The following is a 17,727-nucleotide window of genomic DNA, read 5'->3' as shown; positions in this document are numbered from 1 at the left end:
AGTTTTAACATTTGGAACAAAAGAGTTCATATATATATTTACATCCTAACTGCTCAATTTTACCTTACAAGCTTCAATTTAGGAAAATATACAGTACTTTTGCATATAATGGTAACTTGTGAGCCCCTGAGTCAAGTAGAGAGGATTTAAATACAAAAAGGAAATCAGCCATTAAAAGCACTTACATTGTATGTGGAATAAATAGTACAAAATGATTATTTCCCCGGAAGACCAGGATCAGAAACATGCCTATGAAGACCCAAGATTCCTACAGGGCTTAGGGATGAATCTGTCAAAGAAGGATGCCTAATTGGATGAAGGCAAGTTTTTCTTTGCCTCGGGGGGTGAAGCTCTAAAGAGAGATTACTGTCTTGTTTTAAAAGTGAAGTCAAGTTGTCTTCCGAAGCTGTGTTCAGATGCACCCCACTTGAGAGGGATTCTTTGGATTTAAGTTTAGATTTTTCAAGGTCTAGAAATTCAGGACACTGATAGAAAGAAAAGAGAAGAAAACATGTTTTTATAATTCATTTGGACATATTTCTAAAATTACACTCATGAAATCTAAACATGTTTTCTTTCTCCATAAATCTGTATTTGATTAGTGGTATTAACCAATCTTTCCCTCTCAAAGGTGGGTCAAGATACTGAAGGTCACGTATCAGTTTAGATAATCCTATATAACCATTCCAAGATCTTTAATTTTACTCCAAAGCCGTATCAGATTATTATTATTATTATTATTTTAAGCACAATATTTCACATTGAGTTTTCCAGATGAGTTTAATTCAAAATTCCCAACAAAACTGGGATCCAAAAGGTGTGTCATTTGGTCAGTACATTTGGAGAACAAGGAGAAAGAAAAAAGAAAGGAAGGAAAATCACCCATCCCTTGGCAGAAAATATTATCTAAATCCACTGAAAGCAAAAAACAAAGTACATGGTTTTGCATGTTTCCCAGCCATTCAAAACTCGAGATAAATTATCTCTACTTTCATATTTTAGAAAAATTGCATTATTTTCCTTCAGTCACATTACCTCGTGCTATTAATATAGTTTCATTCCCCAGAGCATTTTGCACTCAATTCCCAAACTTCTAAAAAAGTTTTTACAAGATAGTTCTGATGGTTCTTATTTAAATCATTGTTCTTAGGTCCAGTTTGGCCACAGTGTTTAAGTAATTAAGAACGATTCCCAAAATAGAATTCCAAAGGAGTTGGACTTTTCATATTAACATAATTCAAAGGGTTCCTCACAGGACTTCAGAGGAAGGATAAGGACACTAACATTCCTCCTACCATCACCAAGGTGAGAAAAGTTTAGAGCTCACTGGTGACGGGTGGGGCACAGATGTGGTTACTAGTCTGATTACACTTGGATCTCAGGTCTTGCTATTGCTTGTTATTGCTGCTATTCCTCTGCCCCTTCCTTCCTGAGACCCTGCTCAAGGGTGCCTCTTCTCACTAGAGCAAATTACAAACCTTTATTTGAAGCATTTTTTGGACCCAGGGCTAATCCTTAGCTTTCAAAGCTCTACCATTTATAAACTTAAGTAGATTGGTATTTGAAAAAATAGCTTTTTCTTTAAAAAAAAAAATACTAGTGTTTTAAGATCGTTCTTCTAGGTCCATTGTTCCCAAAGTTTAAATGAGCAAAAGAATCGGAGGCAAAGGTCGGGGTTGGGGAGCTTGTTTAAAATGGAGATTACAGGGCTCATTCCCAGATGTTCTAATTGAGGAAAAACAGAGATGGGGATGAGAATCTGTATTTTCCACTGCAGCCCAGGTGATTCTGATTCAGGTGGTCCCTGGAAACACACTGAGAGACACTCTTGGTTATACGCTATCTATACTCACTTGTGAGGGAGGACTGAAACTTCGATCCGTCTTGATGGATGCTACCGGATGACTGGTTCTCATCAGGCGGATGACGGGTCTCTGATACTCTGCTCCTGTAGTTACCATACTGTAGGCTGGGGGGACCACAGTGGTTTGTTTCTGCAGCAGCTGTAAGATGGTCTGGATGTCTGCAGTCATTTGGGATTCAAGTCTGCAGGACAGACAGAAATGGGGGAAGACAGTCCTAAAATTGTCCAGGATTGCAAAGCACTTGAGAAAATTGCAGCACCACCAAAGAACAGAATTACGGCCCTGCTTTAAACAAGAAGGACAGGAGAGGGAGCACGGAGATGCTCACTTTCTGTACCTCACTAATGGCTCTGATAAAGATCGTTGCTTTCCTGTTCGTTGATCTTAACAAAAAAACAGCTGAATGAAGAGGCTACGTTTTCACAGTGCACATTGTGTTACATTTTTACAATTAAGCTTTATTGATTTCAAAATGTAAAACGCATTCAGAATCCATTTTGAATCAGTCATTCTCTGGGCTTTTTATCAGGTTTTGGTCAGTTTCTTGTGAACATTTTATTTACTGTTTAAAAAGATTTCATAGCACTTTTCTCCTCCTATAGCTGCAACAGCTGGATAATTTCTTATGTGTTCCAATTTTATATTATCTATATTTTACTTTACCTCTCTCCTACAAACATCAAATATTGTATATCATTCATTGTATTCTTTCCTTAATGTTAAGTACTGTCAAATGCTAAATTCCTTTCCCATCTACAGCTTGGAGCCTTTGGTAATTAAGAAACAGACCAAACATAAAAGTTCACTTGCTTCTATAACACATCTGGCTTGCAAAATACCAGTCTGATCATTTTTTTCCCTAAAGCTCACAAGTAGCCTACTGGCCTGTTAATTTCATTCTCATTTTAAATTAAAATTCAAGGGAAAGATAGCAAAATACAATGGATCTGATTCCCCTCCTTTGCATGTGTTAACAGTATTAAAGAAGGATTATGTGGGTATAAGAACAGAAAATTTGGACCATATGCCTCTTTAGAAAACTTTTCTTTTAACTCTTTACTTATTTGTGCTTACTATTTTGTTTCAGTGAAAAATGCAAGGAAAAGGTAAATCTTACTACAAATTTAAAATCACAGACTAATTTTGCTCAGTTATATACATGCTGTATTTGTGAAATTCAAAGTGGAGAGAACTTAGCCTTTGATTTGAGAGAAGAGAATAAACCTGGACAACGTAAGAAAAAATCATTTTTTTTCCTTTTAGTTTTTAACATTGACACTACAAATCTTCCTTCTGAGAATCATGATAACACGTTATTTGTGCAGGTTTTCTATATTTGGTGTATATAGCCATATAGCTTAGTGTCTTCTAAACAAATAGCTATAAATTATACATGATTGTGCATTGCAAACGTCAAAACCACACACTGAAAAAGAAAATTTGAATTATCAACTAGTTTATTTATCTATTTGTTACCCATTGTTCCAATCTAATATTTTTATGGTGCCAACTAAACAGAGGAGACTCGTTACTTTATTATGCATCCATTTTTTCTTTCACACTACAAGGTACAGCACAAATTTTTATCTGCACCCCAAAATCTTCCCTTATTCAGAGTTAATTTCTCTCTCCTCTGAGTCCCCAAGGAAAATTCTACATCCATTGTAAATATTTCTGTATGAATTTATCCCATCATTAACAGCATTTAATATTTAGGGAGTGGCTTACACATTACATGTAAAAGGCTTTGGGCGTGGGGAGTGGAATAATAAAAACTGCATCAACAAATGGGACTCAAGACCCAACAGAGAGTCAAAAATTATGTTAACAATTTTGAGTCCTCACAAAACCTTTGTCAAACAGTAGGGGTCTCCAAGAAACAGGATCTCTGTCTCATAGATTCTATTTGAATAGTGTCGATGAGGGAAAGACCTATTGGAAGTGTGTAATAGCAACGTGCTACCATGAGTGGGATTCCCGGACACAAGACCATCACATGCAGGTGAAGCAGCTGGTGCAGGGTGAGAACAGGACTGTGCCCACATGACTTAGCTAAGACAGCAGACCACCTCTGTCAACATGACTTAGTTGTTCCAGGAAAACTCTGCCTGGGAAAAATAAGTCTAAGGGAATAAATAACTTTACTCCTTCAGGAAATTTCTATAGATTAACTCACTGGAGACAGCAATCTGCTCTTTTGAACAAATAAACTTGCTTAATCAAACAAATTGTATTTATCCATACTTGCTTCAAGGTCCTCACTTTCACTGTGTCCATCAATTCTGAACTATTATATTATGAACTTCGCCCAGATCCACTCAGTTTCCCACCTTGAAAGGCCCAGGCTCCAAAGTCCTATAAATATCCTACTTCTTACTTCCCCTTCTGAGATAATACTTCAGACTCTGTGTAGGTGGTGGTCTCTCTTCCTGCAGTGACTTTGACCCAAACCTTAGTTTGGTTTTATTAACCAGTAATCTGATATTTTGGGTAGTTCAATGCAATGGATTGAATGTTTATGTTGAAATGCTAATGGTGAAATCCTAACCCCCCATGTGATGGTATTAAGAGGTGTGGCCTGTGGGATTTGATTAGGTCATGAGGGTAGAGCCCTCATGAATGGCATTAGTGCCTCATAAACCAGAGCCCCAAAGAGCTCCCTTCCTTCTTCTACCATGTGAGGACAGAGTGAGAAGTCCGCCGTCTATGAACCAGGAAGCTGGCTCTCAGTAGACACTAAATCTCCCAGCAGTTTGATCTTGAACTTTCCAGTCTGCAGAACTGAGAAATAAATACCTGTTGTTTAAAAACCACCCAGTCTATTGTATTTTTGTTATAGCAGCCCAAACAGACTAAAACATTCAACAAAGAAGAGCTTTAGTGAGGAATTTCTTTACTATGCTTAGGTTGTATTTTCATGTTTTATGGTTAGGGTCTATCAGCTTAATTGGAATGGACTCTTCTAATGACACAAGTAATCTGCTCTACTCTGGAAGAATTACAGAGAATTTTGAAAAAGTCCAGCTTTGTCTTTAAAACAGAAAAGAATAACCCAATTTTATAACTTTTTTTTTTTTTGTCAGTTAAGGCATATGCCACTCCAAAACAAGCCACTTTGGCATATTGATTCTTTTAAGCTATAGGCACTTGGAGAACAGCAAGTGTGGGGAAAAGCTTTCTCTGAACTTCCCTTATCTGCCTAAAGGCAGATCTTCCAGAAGGAACTCAGTTGTCATAAATCCCCTCCCTGGGAGTTTCAACAACCAGGGAAGATTGACTTTTGTCACAGAAGAGGCATCACACGGAGACAAACTTTGTCACAAACTATCATACCTCCCATCTATTCTTCTAAGGACCCATTCACCTTCCTAATGATTATTCATTCTCCTCTAGGAGACCTACATCCCCCAGCCCCTTTCCCTATTGAGATGGTATTTAATCTTCAGTTCTAAGCACCTCAGGGAGTTACTAATTTTCCCTTGAGTATCTCCCATGTGTACGTGAGGTATACATGTTAATAAATTTGTTTGTTTTTTTCTTATTAATCTGTCTTTTATTATAGGGGTTTCAGCCAAGAACTCAGAAAGGTAAAGGAAAATTTATTTTTCTTCCCCTACACCAACATAGCTATACAGCTGTGTAAAACGAATGTTTTCATTCACTTACTCAAAGAGCCACAGTGTACCAGGCACAGTGTTCTGCAAGGGATGGAATCATCACTGAAAGCTTTTACATCCTCTAGGGCCTCGCTATGCACAGCATGGTCAAATCTGGGAGCTTGTTAGAATGTGGAATCTCTGCTGATTCCAGACCTAGACTTAGAATCTACATTTTAACAAGATCCCCAGGTGATTCGAAAGCACATTAAAGTTTGAGAAGCACTGCTTTAGGATCAACAATTAGTGATTTCCCGATATATGTATATCTGTAGGTATAATATATAAATATGTAAGAACATTTCTTATGTAAACTTTTAACCCTGCATATAGTTTAATTGGCCATTAAAGCAGAAAAGCAGCAGCAGCAGCCAGGACGATTCAAGATAGACCATTTATATTTGTTTTTATTGCACTGTGTACTTAATATGTGTATTTGGGCGAAACAAACGGGATAGAATTCACAGTTCTACTGCACTTGAACAGAATACTGAGGCTAAACAGAGTAGACCCAACTCTTGAAAGAGTCCCAGGATTCTTACCCTGCAAAGTTGAAGTCTAAAGTGAGCTGCCCTCTTCAAACTTGTTTTCTATACTTTTGCCTTCTAGAGTAAACTGGAGGTAAGAGGTTCGTGGAGATGGCAGTGCAGTAAAAATGCAATGTTTTGGATTTTAAATCCAAAAGAGGCTAAGCTGAGTCAGGCAATAAAATGTGACAATTTCAGAGCTAAATAGGAAGAAGTTAGTCAAAGAAAATAAATATGTTAAAAAACATACAGATGCTAGGACATGTCAAAAAAGATTTAGTTGCACTTTGGCTGTGAAAAAAGTATCATAAAAAACTCATTCTAAAACTAATGTAATAAAGTAATAAGAGTTATTAGTATTAAAGTACGGTTGCAAGCCAAATGGGTCCTGGATGTGTATGCCCTTAAAAGTTTACACTTTCAGCCCCAGGACACATTAAAGGCAAGTATTTTCAGTAATCTTTGATTTACACTAGCAGCAATGATTGGTATCCATGACGAGGCAACAAGGGAACCTTAAAAATCTCAATTTTCATCCAGAAGAAAGGTCCAAATCAGGAAACACAGAAACATATGAAAAGTAAGAGAACATACTCAGACAAACATCAATAATAGAAATGAAGTTAAGTTCATTGTTAATCATATTTTACCGGGGTTTCCCTGGTGGTCCAGTGGTAAAGAATCCGCCTTCCAATGCAGGGGACATGGGTTCGATCCCTGGTCGGGCAACTAAGATCCCACATGCCGCGGGGCAACTAAGCCCATGCACCACAACTACTGAGCCCACACGCCCTGAAGCCCTCGTGCCACAACTAGAGAGAGAAAACCTGCATGCCACAACTAGAGAGAAGCCTGCGCACCGAAATGAAGACCAGACGCAGCCAAAAAAAATAAAGAAAAAATAATCATATTTTACCTAATTACAACACTTTCTATTTTGTAGCATATATACTCTCCACATGTATTACCTTAGTCTTTACAACAGTATTGCAGGTCAGTATAGGTCAAAGAAAGAAACTGAGGCTGGAGAAATTTAAATGACTTGACCTAGTCATCCTATTAGTAGTTAAGTAGAAGAGTTATGACTTTAATCTAGGCTAACCAATCGCAAGTGCTGTGTGAGTATCATGCTGAAGAAATCACTGCTGTCCCTGTCATTAATCCATTCATTCAGTAATTTTCCCATTTACTCCAGGAATTGAATGCATACCATATGTTTGACAATAAAGGAATGGGCAGGAATCAAGGAAGTTAAATTTCAGAGATCACACTTTCATCAATTCTTTTGTGTGTACTGTATATATTTTGATATATGTTATGGCTTAAAGGTCAATGTAGCTTGGTATAAATAGCAGGGAGAGATAGTAAATGTACTAATTAACTAAATATGCTTCTCTGAGCAATAATAAGTATGATCATGTCAAGTTCTTAAACCTTAATTAGGAATTACTGACTCTAAGTAAATGATAGTTTGTTTTAATTTTCTCAAATAAGTTTCAATTTTACAAGACTTTCATTTGGCACTTGAGAATGGGATATAGACCTCAGTTTTTCAACTTTTAAACTTTGATAAAATTACATGAAAACAAAAAATACAAAATTAAATCTTTAATTCATACAGTATTGTCATACTTCTGTTTGAAATTAAGGCATACAAATTTATTTTAATTTACAAATTTGTAGGTTTTCTAATTCCTTTTGTCTGTTTTAATTGCTAATTCATCTTTCATGGTAGTGTATGTGTGTGTGCATACATTTTTATGTTTACTGTATTGTTTGACACTGTTCAATTCGGGCATAAAGATTTAAAATACCAATAAAACTACAAGCAGCATTGATAAAACACGGAAGAAAAAATAAGCTTAGATAGCTAGCTTATGTAGTATAAACAAAACTCATAGAATGTGGTAAGTATAGAGAACAAGTAAGCAAGTAGCTTGTTACACATGGGCAGAATTCATAAGATACATTAAATACACACAGCATGCTAGCAACCTGCAAGACATCCCAGAGATAGAATAGAAATATGATGCAACAAACCAGAGTATGGCTTATACATGGAAAGAGATGGAAAGAACAAATTATTCTCCTGTCACCTCTGGGTAGATGACTGCCACCCCCAAGTTTGGTCACCCACTGGTGACACACACACAGTATAAGCTCCTTCTGACACCTCAAGTTTTTTACCTATAAAGGCCAATAAAACACATGGCTGTTCGGCAGGCTAACTGAAATGCCACAGCTGTGGCCGGGTGTACTTGGCCTTTCATGTCTGTGATAGAGCAAGTGTGTCATTGGCACTGGGTTTTTTTTTTTTTAATCTGTGGACCCCTTTTGTGCAAACCTAAACTCTGGTCCTCATAACCACATCATCAGCCTGGAAGGCTGATGAGGTATATATATAAAATTGCATAAATCAGGATACAGGTTGTATGGTTCTTTTACCAGGATTGCACTTATTAGAAATGTGTTAATTACCCCATCTGGTGCTCCTCATCACTCACTGTGTGTTTTAAATTGATTTAGTAAATCCTGTGATTTGAACATTTTAGTTTAATCCATGCAGTTTTCTGTCTGTGACTACTGTAATACCTTGCCCAGTGATGTCCTGGAAACTACCTTGAATCGAGGTCACTTTCCACATGTAACACAACTAAAGCAGTATCATACTCATACATCTACTTTTTTTTCCCTTGAATGTCACTGATCAATTTAATTTTAAGGAATCCATGTAGATTTGGGTTAAGGGGTTCCATCCTTCCTAAAACCAAAACTTACTCTTTATCTTAAAAAGTTAGAGATCAAAGATGGAGGGAAAATGGAGAGGATCTGGGCTTTAACTCAATCACATTTTTGACAAGTTGGCTGAAAAACTAAATGTTTAAATCATTTTGTCAATATTCTTAAAATAATACCGTACCACATACTAAGTTACCATGAACAACCAAAAAGTGTAAAAGGAGGATTGAAAGAGGAAGGGTGTTAGTCAACAAACTAAATATGAATTATTTTGAGGGGATAAAAAAGGAGGTTTCTTAGGCAGCCAGTGCTGATGATATATACTAATTTTATGACAAGTAAAGAAAAAAGTGGATTCATGCTGCCAAAAGTGTGAAGCGTTCTAAATAAATGCTCCTTGCAAGACAGATTAATAATTCTGTCAACTTTTAGTCTTCTTTTAAATAAGTAAGTGTTTAAAGAAGTGTATATGCCACCTATGGTAGGACGAATTTGCTATTTACAAAGAGTAAGGCTAGACCCAGCTAAGGGCTTGCATTATGATTTCCCTTTGCCTGGCTATTGCTTATACCTGTTAAGCTGTTCTTGGAGCAGATCTAGTCTTTGCTCCACTTCTCCGTAGGCGAGGTCGCTTTCGGTTTCAGAGATCCCCCAGGCAGCTCGCGGAAGCGCTGAGGGGCTAGACTCATCGGCCTGAGTTCCGGCAGTTTCTCTTTCCCAGCTTCTGGTGTCAGCGATATCTGTGGGAAACAGCAAGATGGATGTCAGCTTCTTTGGGTGCCCATTTGTAGCTCCAGAGACATCCGCGATACAAGCAGGAAGGGATCTTGGAGTTTAACGGGAAGACAGAGAACCAGAGTGACTCAGGGACCTGTCCAGGGGCCACAACCAGTTGGTAGCTGAATCTCATCCACCCCGATCCTGTCTGCCACTTCCCGCACCCATTTCCATACGAAGAAAAACATACAGCCAGTTATGAGTCTTGAATACAATTTTGTCTTCTTTCTAGTTTGTGCTAAGAGGAAAACATGGATGGCCAATCCGAACTGTAGTTAGAGAGCAATGACTTTGTGCTTTTACATTTGGGAAGAAACAGCACCATTTGTATGTCCTGATGCACTTCAGGTTGAAGATTTTAGGGCTCTTTCAACTAGAATAATTTGCATACTTCATGATTCAGAGTGGGCTCAAGAAGAGACAGCCATGGGGAAGCGATGCTCTTCAGAGGGATTCCCTTAGGCCAACCCAACTCAAAGTAGAGCCAAGGAACCATGAGCCATTAAAGATGGGAAGAGTCCTAAAGTCTCTAGTCCTATGACATTATTTCATGTTTTTATGTTTCCTTGTAGCTCCTTCTGCACTGTCCTTTAACGTATTCTGTCCATTAATTTCCAATATTTTTTCTTGGGGCTCTTTTATTTAGAATATTTTTATGCTGCTATACTTTAAAACATATTGTTTATCTGTTCAAGTCCACTTTTCAGATGGTCCGCATGTCTGCTATGTTCCAGACACTCGGCTAAACGTGGGGGAGTTAGAGATGAAGAAAACATAGGCCCTGCCCTTGAAGAATTCAGTCTAGCAAGGTTTTAATCATTTTCCTTGCAGAGATTCATTTTCTGAGCCTCATTTAATTTACTGTTTCTCCTACAATCTGTATTTGCAAGTTGTCAATATTTGAGGGCAAATATAATATCTTACTTTCCTTCTCATTTCTGTCACAAACTTTTGATGGCTTTTGCTACGCTTTCTTCCCCTCTACATTTCACATATCTAGAGAAGTGCTTAGAATGATTAAAAGGCTGGGAAATAAAACCCAGGAAAAAATACTAGTGGAGTTGGGAGTTTATTTCAGAGATGAAGAAGGAGCGTCTTTTCCTCACTGGGAGGGCTGGTAGGAGGAAAAGACTGTCTAGAACTGGTCTTCATTTTTACATGGAAATAGACTTGAATAACAAAAAGTGATTTTGCTTTGATAGAAAGCCTTTTTTTTTCCCCCTTTGGACAAGCAGTTATGATTAAACACTGACAAAAGTTATGTAAAGTTAAGGAATTTATATCCTTGGCTATTTTAAAAATGGGATAGAAAGTAACTGATTTGGGGAGGATTAGCTACGATTCTAGAAACAAGGAACAGGATTTGTAGGACTTTTTGAAGTCCCTTTCCTACAGTTTCTTCAAAAGTACAGTCAGATAGCTCAAAAGCACCTCCTATCCTCCGGTAGCAGACACAATTTCTGTATCTTTTCTTCATGGTTTTTCTACCACTATACTTTTATCACTGAATACACAGAAATATCTACTGAGGTGCCTACAATTTCGGCTTCAAATGGGTGAAGCGCTAACAAAGGGATTAGCATATCCAAAGACAGTATTAGAAAAATATAAGGTCAGGGTTCCCTGTACTATTGAAATGGCTAACAGACCTCAGAGAGCTTGCTGTGAATTCCAGAATGGTTCTTTGTGATTAAGGCTTCCTTAGACTATGGAAGCCTGGTGTTTTGTTCTTTTTAAAGTGACAATATATAATTTGCCTTGATACTTAATCAAACACAACAAATGAAAATGAACATCAAAAAATGATAATGCTGAACTTTTAAGTGCAGTAATACCTCAGCAGATTTTCACTGAAAAGTATGATTTATTATTCACAGACATGTGACTATTTAAAAGGCAAAACAATAATAAGATGTCTTGGTACACTAGGTTTTCAATTTTGGAGAATTAATGGCAAACAAATATTCAGAACACACATATTAATGGTCGGATGATGCCCATGTTTCTCCCTGTCTAGCCTCTTGCTAGACAATAAAACAAAAACAGGAAAAACTGATAGGATGGAAGTTACATATTACGCTCAGAAGTTTTGTGCTGAGAAAGCTTAGAGAATTTCCACTTATGCCTAATAGCTCTCATTCTCAAATCATATATAATAAACTGATTTTTAAATAACAGTGGTGAATCACATGCAATAAATTATGTAGGATTCTATTTCTTCTTCAGTGCTCAAGAAAAAAACCTGATAATCTTCTCTTAACAAAAAAGAATAACTGTAAACTACTGGGTAAAGTCTTCCTTGATTATAATTTACTCTTTTATTAAAATCAGTAATGTGTGATTAGCTTATTTTAACAGCAATATGAAAGAAAAAAGGAGTTCAAAGGGGAAATCCTGCTTAGCAGTCTTAATCAAAATGAACATCCTTGTAGATACTTTCTAAATATAGCTCAGAAAAAATCTGCACTTGGTTGCCTTGGAAAATGTTGCTATAGTTGCAAGACACATTTCTAGAAATGGATGAACGGAAAGTAAACTTTCACTTTGCTCTGGGTACACAATTTTCCTACAGTGGACTCTTGACCTAATCTAAGTAGGATCAGAGTCCATTTAGTTCGATTTTTTCTTTTCAGTTTTGTCTAAAGGTGCTCCTCTGTTGGATTCAGCATGACGAATGCTAGAAATGTAAGTGGCATTTCCACTGATGATAAAACTAAAATTTGTGGGGATTTAGGAGCTCAAGCTGCAGCAGTTACAGCTACACCCTACATCTTATTCAAACCCTTTAACATTGCACAGTATCTCACCTTCTTAGAAAATCACTAGGGAATGAAATTTGCAGTGAATAAAGTTTTAGAATTCTCCATTGGTTGATCATATTGACTATCCAGGTTAACCATGTGTCACACTGATAGACTCTATAACAACATCAATCATGCTGATTCAATTGACATGAATATTTAACTATGAATTTTAAAGGTAATTATTTATTTGAATAGGGATCGCATTGTAAATTTTTGAAAATTAAAATTTGTAGATATTAAAATGATTTGTTAGTATACTACCTTCTATTGTGCATGTAGAATAGCTAATTATAAATAATTGGAAGAAGTGGCAAAGCAAAATATAAGATGAAGGGCATGAGAATTCGCTGTCAGCGAGAGTCATTATAAAGTCAAATCAAATCTCCAAAATATATCATTAACGACTTGTCACTTGAGACTTTAAGACGCAAGAGGAAAACAACAAAAAGTATTTTGAAAGAAGTCAGGCCCACATTATGCTGACTCTTGGAAATAGTAGGATGGTTCAGCAAGTTCTTCAGAACTTCTACCTTCCATGATACAACCTGTTCCAATTTTTAGTACTTCCCAGAATCCATTTTCATAAATAACTAAAACGGGACATTTGGTAATCACATCTAATATTCCATTCTTCCACTGTGATAAACGAGGTACTATTTTCATCCACTTCATCAAGATTTTAGATAGTCCAGAGAACATCTGCATATATTCTTAGCTTACTTCAACTTGGGGTCATTGCAAAAGCTGATTTGATAAAATAGGGAAAGTAATTCTGGAAAAATGTAAAGCCTAAACATCCTAGATTCAATAAAACTTTTGTTGTCAGATATAGTCACTTTGAAAAATGGTGACAATGATAGGTAATATTTACTTACTCTGTGTCATAATTTTGTATCCTGCCAGGTCAAGAACATCCTATTTTTCCTTCATTTCTGTTATATTCTTCTGATTTTTTTGCTACACCTTCTTCATCTCTACATTTTTATATATCTAGGACTATATTCAATGATTAAAGTGTTAGAAAAGAAAACCTGTGAGAAAATACTAAGCAGAGTTGGGGATTTTATTTCAGAGAAAGTAATTTATGCATGTTCTCTTGTTTAGTAATCACAACAGACTAGTTGGTTAGAAGATATCATTCCTGTTCTGAAGATGTGCAAACTGAGTCTTAGTGGGGTCTGTCAAATCACTTACTGAAAGACATAAAGGGAGTAAGTCACAGAGTTGAACTTGGAACCCGAGCAGCCTGCCCGTACCTGTTCTTGCACCCACTTAGCAAGATTTAACAAGATCTGTATATCTAGCTCCTGATGAGAAGTTAATTGTTCTTTCATGTGACAGTCCTCAAGTTTTCCTGAGTTTTCCACCCTTTAGCATCTAATCTGGATATATTGATTAAGCACAATTACCCAGTTCATGCATATTTTCTACAACAAAACCCATATATTTGGTATCCCTTTTAAACAAATGTGTTCAAATGAGTTGGATCAAAAGCATACTTTATTTGGGAGCATTTCTCCCCATTTTCTCATAATTCCCAGTAAACTGAAATTCTTTTTGGTATTTATTGCATTTTTATTGCATTGGCCTTTCATGCTATAAAAAAACAGGGTTGGGGGTGAGGAATGGATACAGAAGATACATATAAGAATCAATGGGTTTGCTCTCTTCAAATACTCATCGATCCCCTCTCCCCACGGAGTCACTACAGTAGACATTCCTACAGTGTTCTATGTGGCATTATGTTAAGTCTTCCTGGCCACACAGACCCTCCTATGCTATAATTGGGAATAATGACCACTATTCCAGAACCCTGCAAACACTTTGTAGATGATCTAAGATTTGATCTTTGCAAATATATCACAAAATTGCAGATTAGATTAATGTGCGGTATGGTTCTTCATTTGTGCAAAGTCACCGTTTTGTGACTAGTCCTGAGGAGAGACAACGAGATTCCGGAGAAACTTGATTACCTTTGCAAGAGTGACTTCTTTTATCTATGGGAATCCTTCCTGAGGTGGGCACTGTTTCTTCAAGATCAAGTCCAGTTACTTTCCCTATTCCTGGAGGAGAATCTACAATTCCTGAGAAGAGAGGCTTTTGTTCATCGTCAATGGAGGAGATGAAAGATGAAGATCTGCTTTTTTTCTCTTCAAAGTGTTTCTTGGACCTCTGATAATGTCTTATGGTATCTACAGAGTCTTCTGGATCATTTGTGGTGCTTCCTTTGCCAAAATCTATCAAAGAAAAGTTATTTTATAGAAGAGAATCAAATGTGAGACTCTATGCCTACTGCACTATCTAGCGCTACATAAACTACCTTTGTCAGAGTGATTTTTTGGGGGATAACTTTAACATACATTTTTTCTAAACTGCCAGAAAAGTTGTTCTTTCTCTTTTTCCTACTGAGAATGTAACTATTTAAGAAGACTTTTTTTTTTCTTAATTCATAGGACATTAGATTATCTTAATGAGATACGCTATTCGTTCGAAAATTAAAAGAATATCTGTGGTAGTAATAGCATTTATATCTCTGAAAAAAAACTTTAGGATAACTTAAACCTTATTTATACATGCTCAACAGTCATTTGTATTCTTAAAATATGGTGTACTCTTTCTTGAAGGAAATGAAAAAGTGAAGAAAAATGTGTCCCAATTCTAAAATGTCACTGCTATGCAGCTTACTGTTTGTTGATTTTTAACCTTCATGCCCTCTCATCTGTGGTGGTCATTCCACATTGTGAAGGTCAAAACCGGAAGCCTCCTTGTGGTAAAGGCTGGCAGGCTGAATTTCAACCCTAGATCAATGCATGTAATGGCCTTGACATTCCAGGCAGTTTGGTTGTGCAGGATATTGCAAAGAATATAAAGCTTAAACACAGTAATTAAGGTAGGTTTACCTAATTACATTAAAGCCAGTAGTGCACATTGGCTGCTTTATACTGAAATGTCAGGATAATTTCAGCCCTGAAGGTTGTGTTAGAACATATTTCAGCAGCAAAAACTCCAAAAGATAAATCGCAGAACTTGTTTCCATTAGTGTCCTGGGGAGACAGTATAATTCTCCATCTGGTTACCGCTAATAACTAACCCACATACTCCAGAAGGTATATCATTTTCTAGAGAAATGTTTAAGACAGTGTCTCCATCTATTCTCTGCCTGGTTGTGCTTACTTTGTTATTTATAGAAGGCCAAATGAACTGATTTAAGGCCACTCCAGAGAAACTTCCAACTGTTTTTTAAAATTCCCATATGGCACAGAAATTAAACAGAGATCTTTTTCTTTTATTTAAAAAAAACCATAATTTAAAATATGAGAAGCTAGAAAGCAGCCCAAGGTAAAAATGGATAGAGTTTAAAAACCAGCTTCATGTGAAATTGTTATTAAGGAGTTAGTTTACACCTTGCCAATTAAAGTTCAATGTAGTGCAGTTTACACCTTGCCAATTAAAGTTCAATGTAGTGCAAGCAGATTGCTTAATTTATTTTCTTTAAGATTCCCCACTTGCTCAGTGATTTCATCATTACTGAGAAGACCACAGACCTTTCCAGTCTCAAGCATTGTTGACATCATTGATTACTCAGTATCACTTATATTTCTCTACTCTACCACTAATCTAGTTGCCTGTAAATATCCAGATCAACTCTTCTTACACAAGCCCTTTCTCTCCAGTGTCACGGACACAGTCTTCCTTCATTCTTGTCATCTCTTCCTCTGTTTCCTTTGATTTTAACTTCTCCCCTCCTGAAAATTTGATCAACATTTCCCCACTTTATAACCATATCATTTCATTCCTCAAAAAATAATAGTTTCCAATTTTATGCTAGTAAATGTTAAAAAACTTAAACACTTCACTTCTCTAAATTATACTCATACCTGCTTTGTGAATTGCATCAGTTTGTTGCTCCTAAGTAAACGTTTGTGCAGTTTGGGCACCAATGGGATTTGAATCAACAAAGGCTTCTCATCTTCCCCAAAATGCTTTTCTTTTAAACACTTTCGTGGAATCTTTTCCAGCGGAATCAAATGTAAACTGAATTAACATCTAATTCATATGTCTCTGATCTAAGTAAGGATAATGCTAACATGGATATTTGTAATGAATGTACATCACAAATTATTAAATCACTTCTCCTTTTTGGCTTAAAAGACCTTGCGAGTTCTCTGTAGATTTGTAAATCCTCATACATAGTAAAATGTTCTGTCCCACCTACCACATGGGCCTTGGTCTTAGTTTACTAAATTATGGCTTGATTTTGGATGCTTAGGCACAAATTCATCAGTCAACATATATTGCTAAACTGAATTATAACTGGCTGATTTCAACTCGGGACGTGTTCACAAAATGTGGTGAATGAGGGATTATTATTTAGTTCTCTAGTGAAACGGAGCAAATTATTTCGTACACATGGTATCTAAATCCTTTAGCAAGAATTTCAGGTAAAAGCAGGATCATGAAAGAAGAAGAAAACATTTGATATCCTTCAATTTTTTCTAATACGTAGGGGAAATTACTCCACATTTATTTCTGTGTTCATTGCCACTGGATCATCAGCCAGCTGCGTTTTGGAACTCAGGCCACGTGAACAGTTTCTCTGATGCAGCCCAACTGCAACATTTTTCTATTCCATACTAGATAAATCAAAGCTTCAAATCTGACCATTTAAAATGACAGCTGAAATGACAATCTATTTGTGGATTAAAAATGGAAACGGCTCAGGCTTAGGCTGGAGGTTGGCTAATGGAATACATGATATTGGGCTGAAATGCATTATAATTGGCCTCCAGGTACCTCTAGATTTTGATGGCTTGTTCCATTTCTAGTTAAACTGGATTATTTAATAGACATTAAATAGCATTAGGTACTATTTTCCTTAATGTTATTCTTAATGCTGTTTTATTATTATGATTTCTTAATGTTGTTTTCTTAAATGCTATGTAGAAATAGTATTCCGAATAGTAATCTGAGTAGTTTTCACATTTTCCCTTTTGCTAGAAATGAGACTGTATAATCATTCCTGTTACCATCGTTTTACAAAGAAAAAAAACCTGCCTATTTAATTAAGCCTCGAATTTTTCTGATTTAGATGACTGAAAACTTTTTTAAAACTCCCTTGTTTCTGTAGGCTGACACTTCACCTCCTCTCCTTTTCTCACAGGATGCAATTCTAAAGCAGTTGTGAATTGTCTTGTAGGTGTCTCTCTGTGTTCAGGATGGATTGAAGAGCACAGAATGAATGTCCTGATGGAGTGGTTGACCCATCCATCTTAAGAATGATTATATAAAATTCTTACATTTCAAACAATCTGGGAACAAATGCTTGTGCTCTCTCCATCATTTATGGAGTCTTTCTCTC

The 17,727-nt window shown here is 36.5% G+C and overlaps 1 protein-coding gene across 1 annotated transcript in view; it reads right to left on the bottom strand.

The window, feature by feature from the left end:
• Positions 1-215: 215 nt before the first annotated feature.
• The window catches only part of KCNH7 (potassium voltage-gated channel subfamily H member 7), a 445,052-nt gene continuing 427,540 nt past the window's right edge, over positions 216-17,727 (bottom strand). Inside the window, exons 13-16 of the mRNA XM_068543961.1 lie at positions 14,342-14,593; positions 9,359-9,527; positions 1,854-2,046; positions 216-485 (exon numbers count right to left, since the gene is read on the bottom strand). Of these exons, the coding sequence (XP_068400062.1) occupies positions 216-485; positions 1,854-2,046; positions 9,359-9,527; positions 14,342-14,593 (884 nt within the window). The remainder of the gene's footprint in view (positions 486-1,853; positions 2,047-9,358; positions 9,528-14,341; positions 14,594-17,727) is intronic.

The sequence above is a fragment of the Eschrichtius robustus genome, chromosome 5, assembly GCF_028021215.1.
Source record: "Eschrichtius robustus isolate mEscRob2 chromosome 5, mEscRob2.pri, whole genome shotgun sequence".
Lineage (NCBI taxonomy): Eukaryota > Metazoa > Chordata > Mammalia > Artiodactyla > Eschrichtiidae > Eschrichtius > Eschrichtius robustus.
The sequence above is the reverse complement of the archived record's forward strand: the minus strand, read 5'-3'. Positions and strand labels throughout refer to the sequence as shown.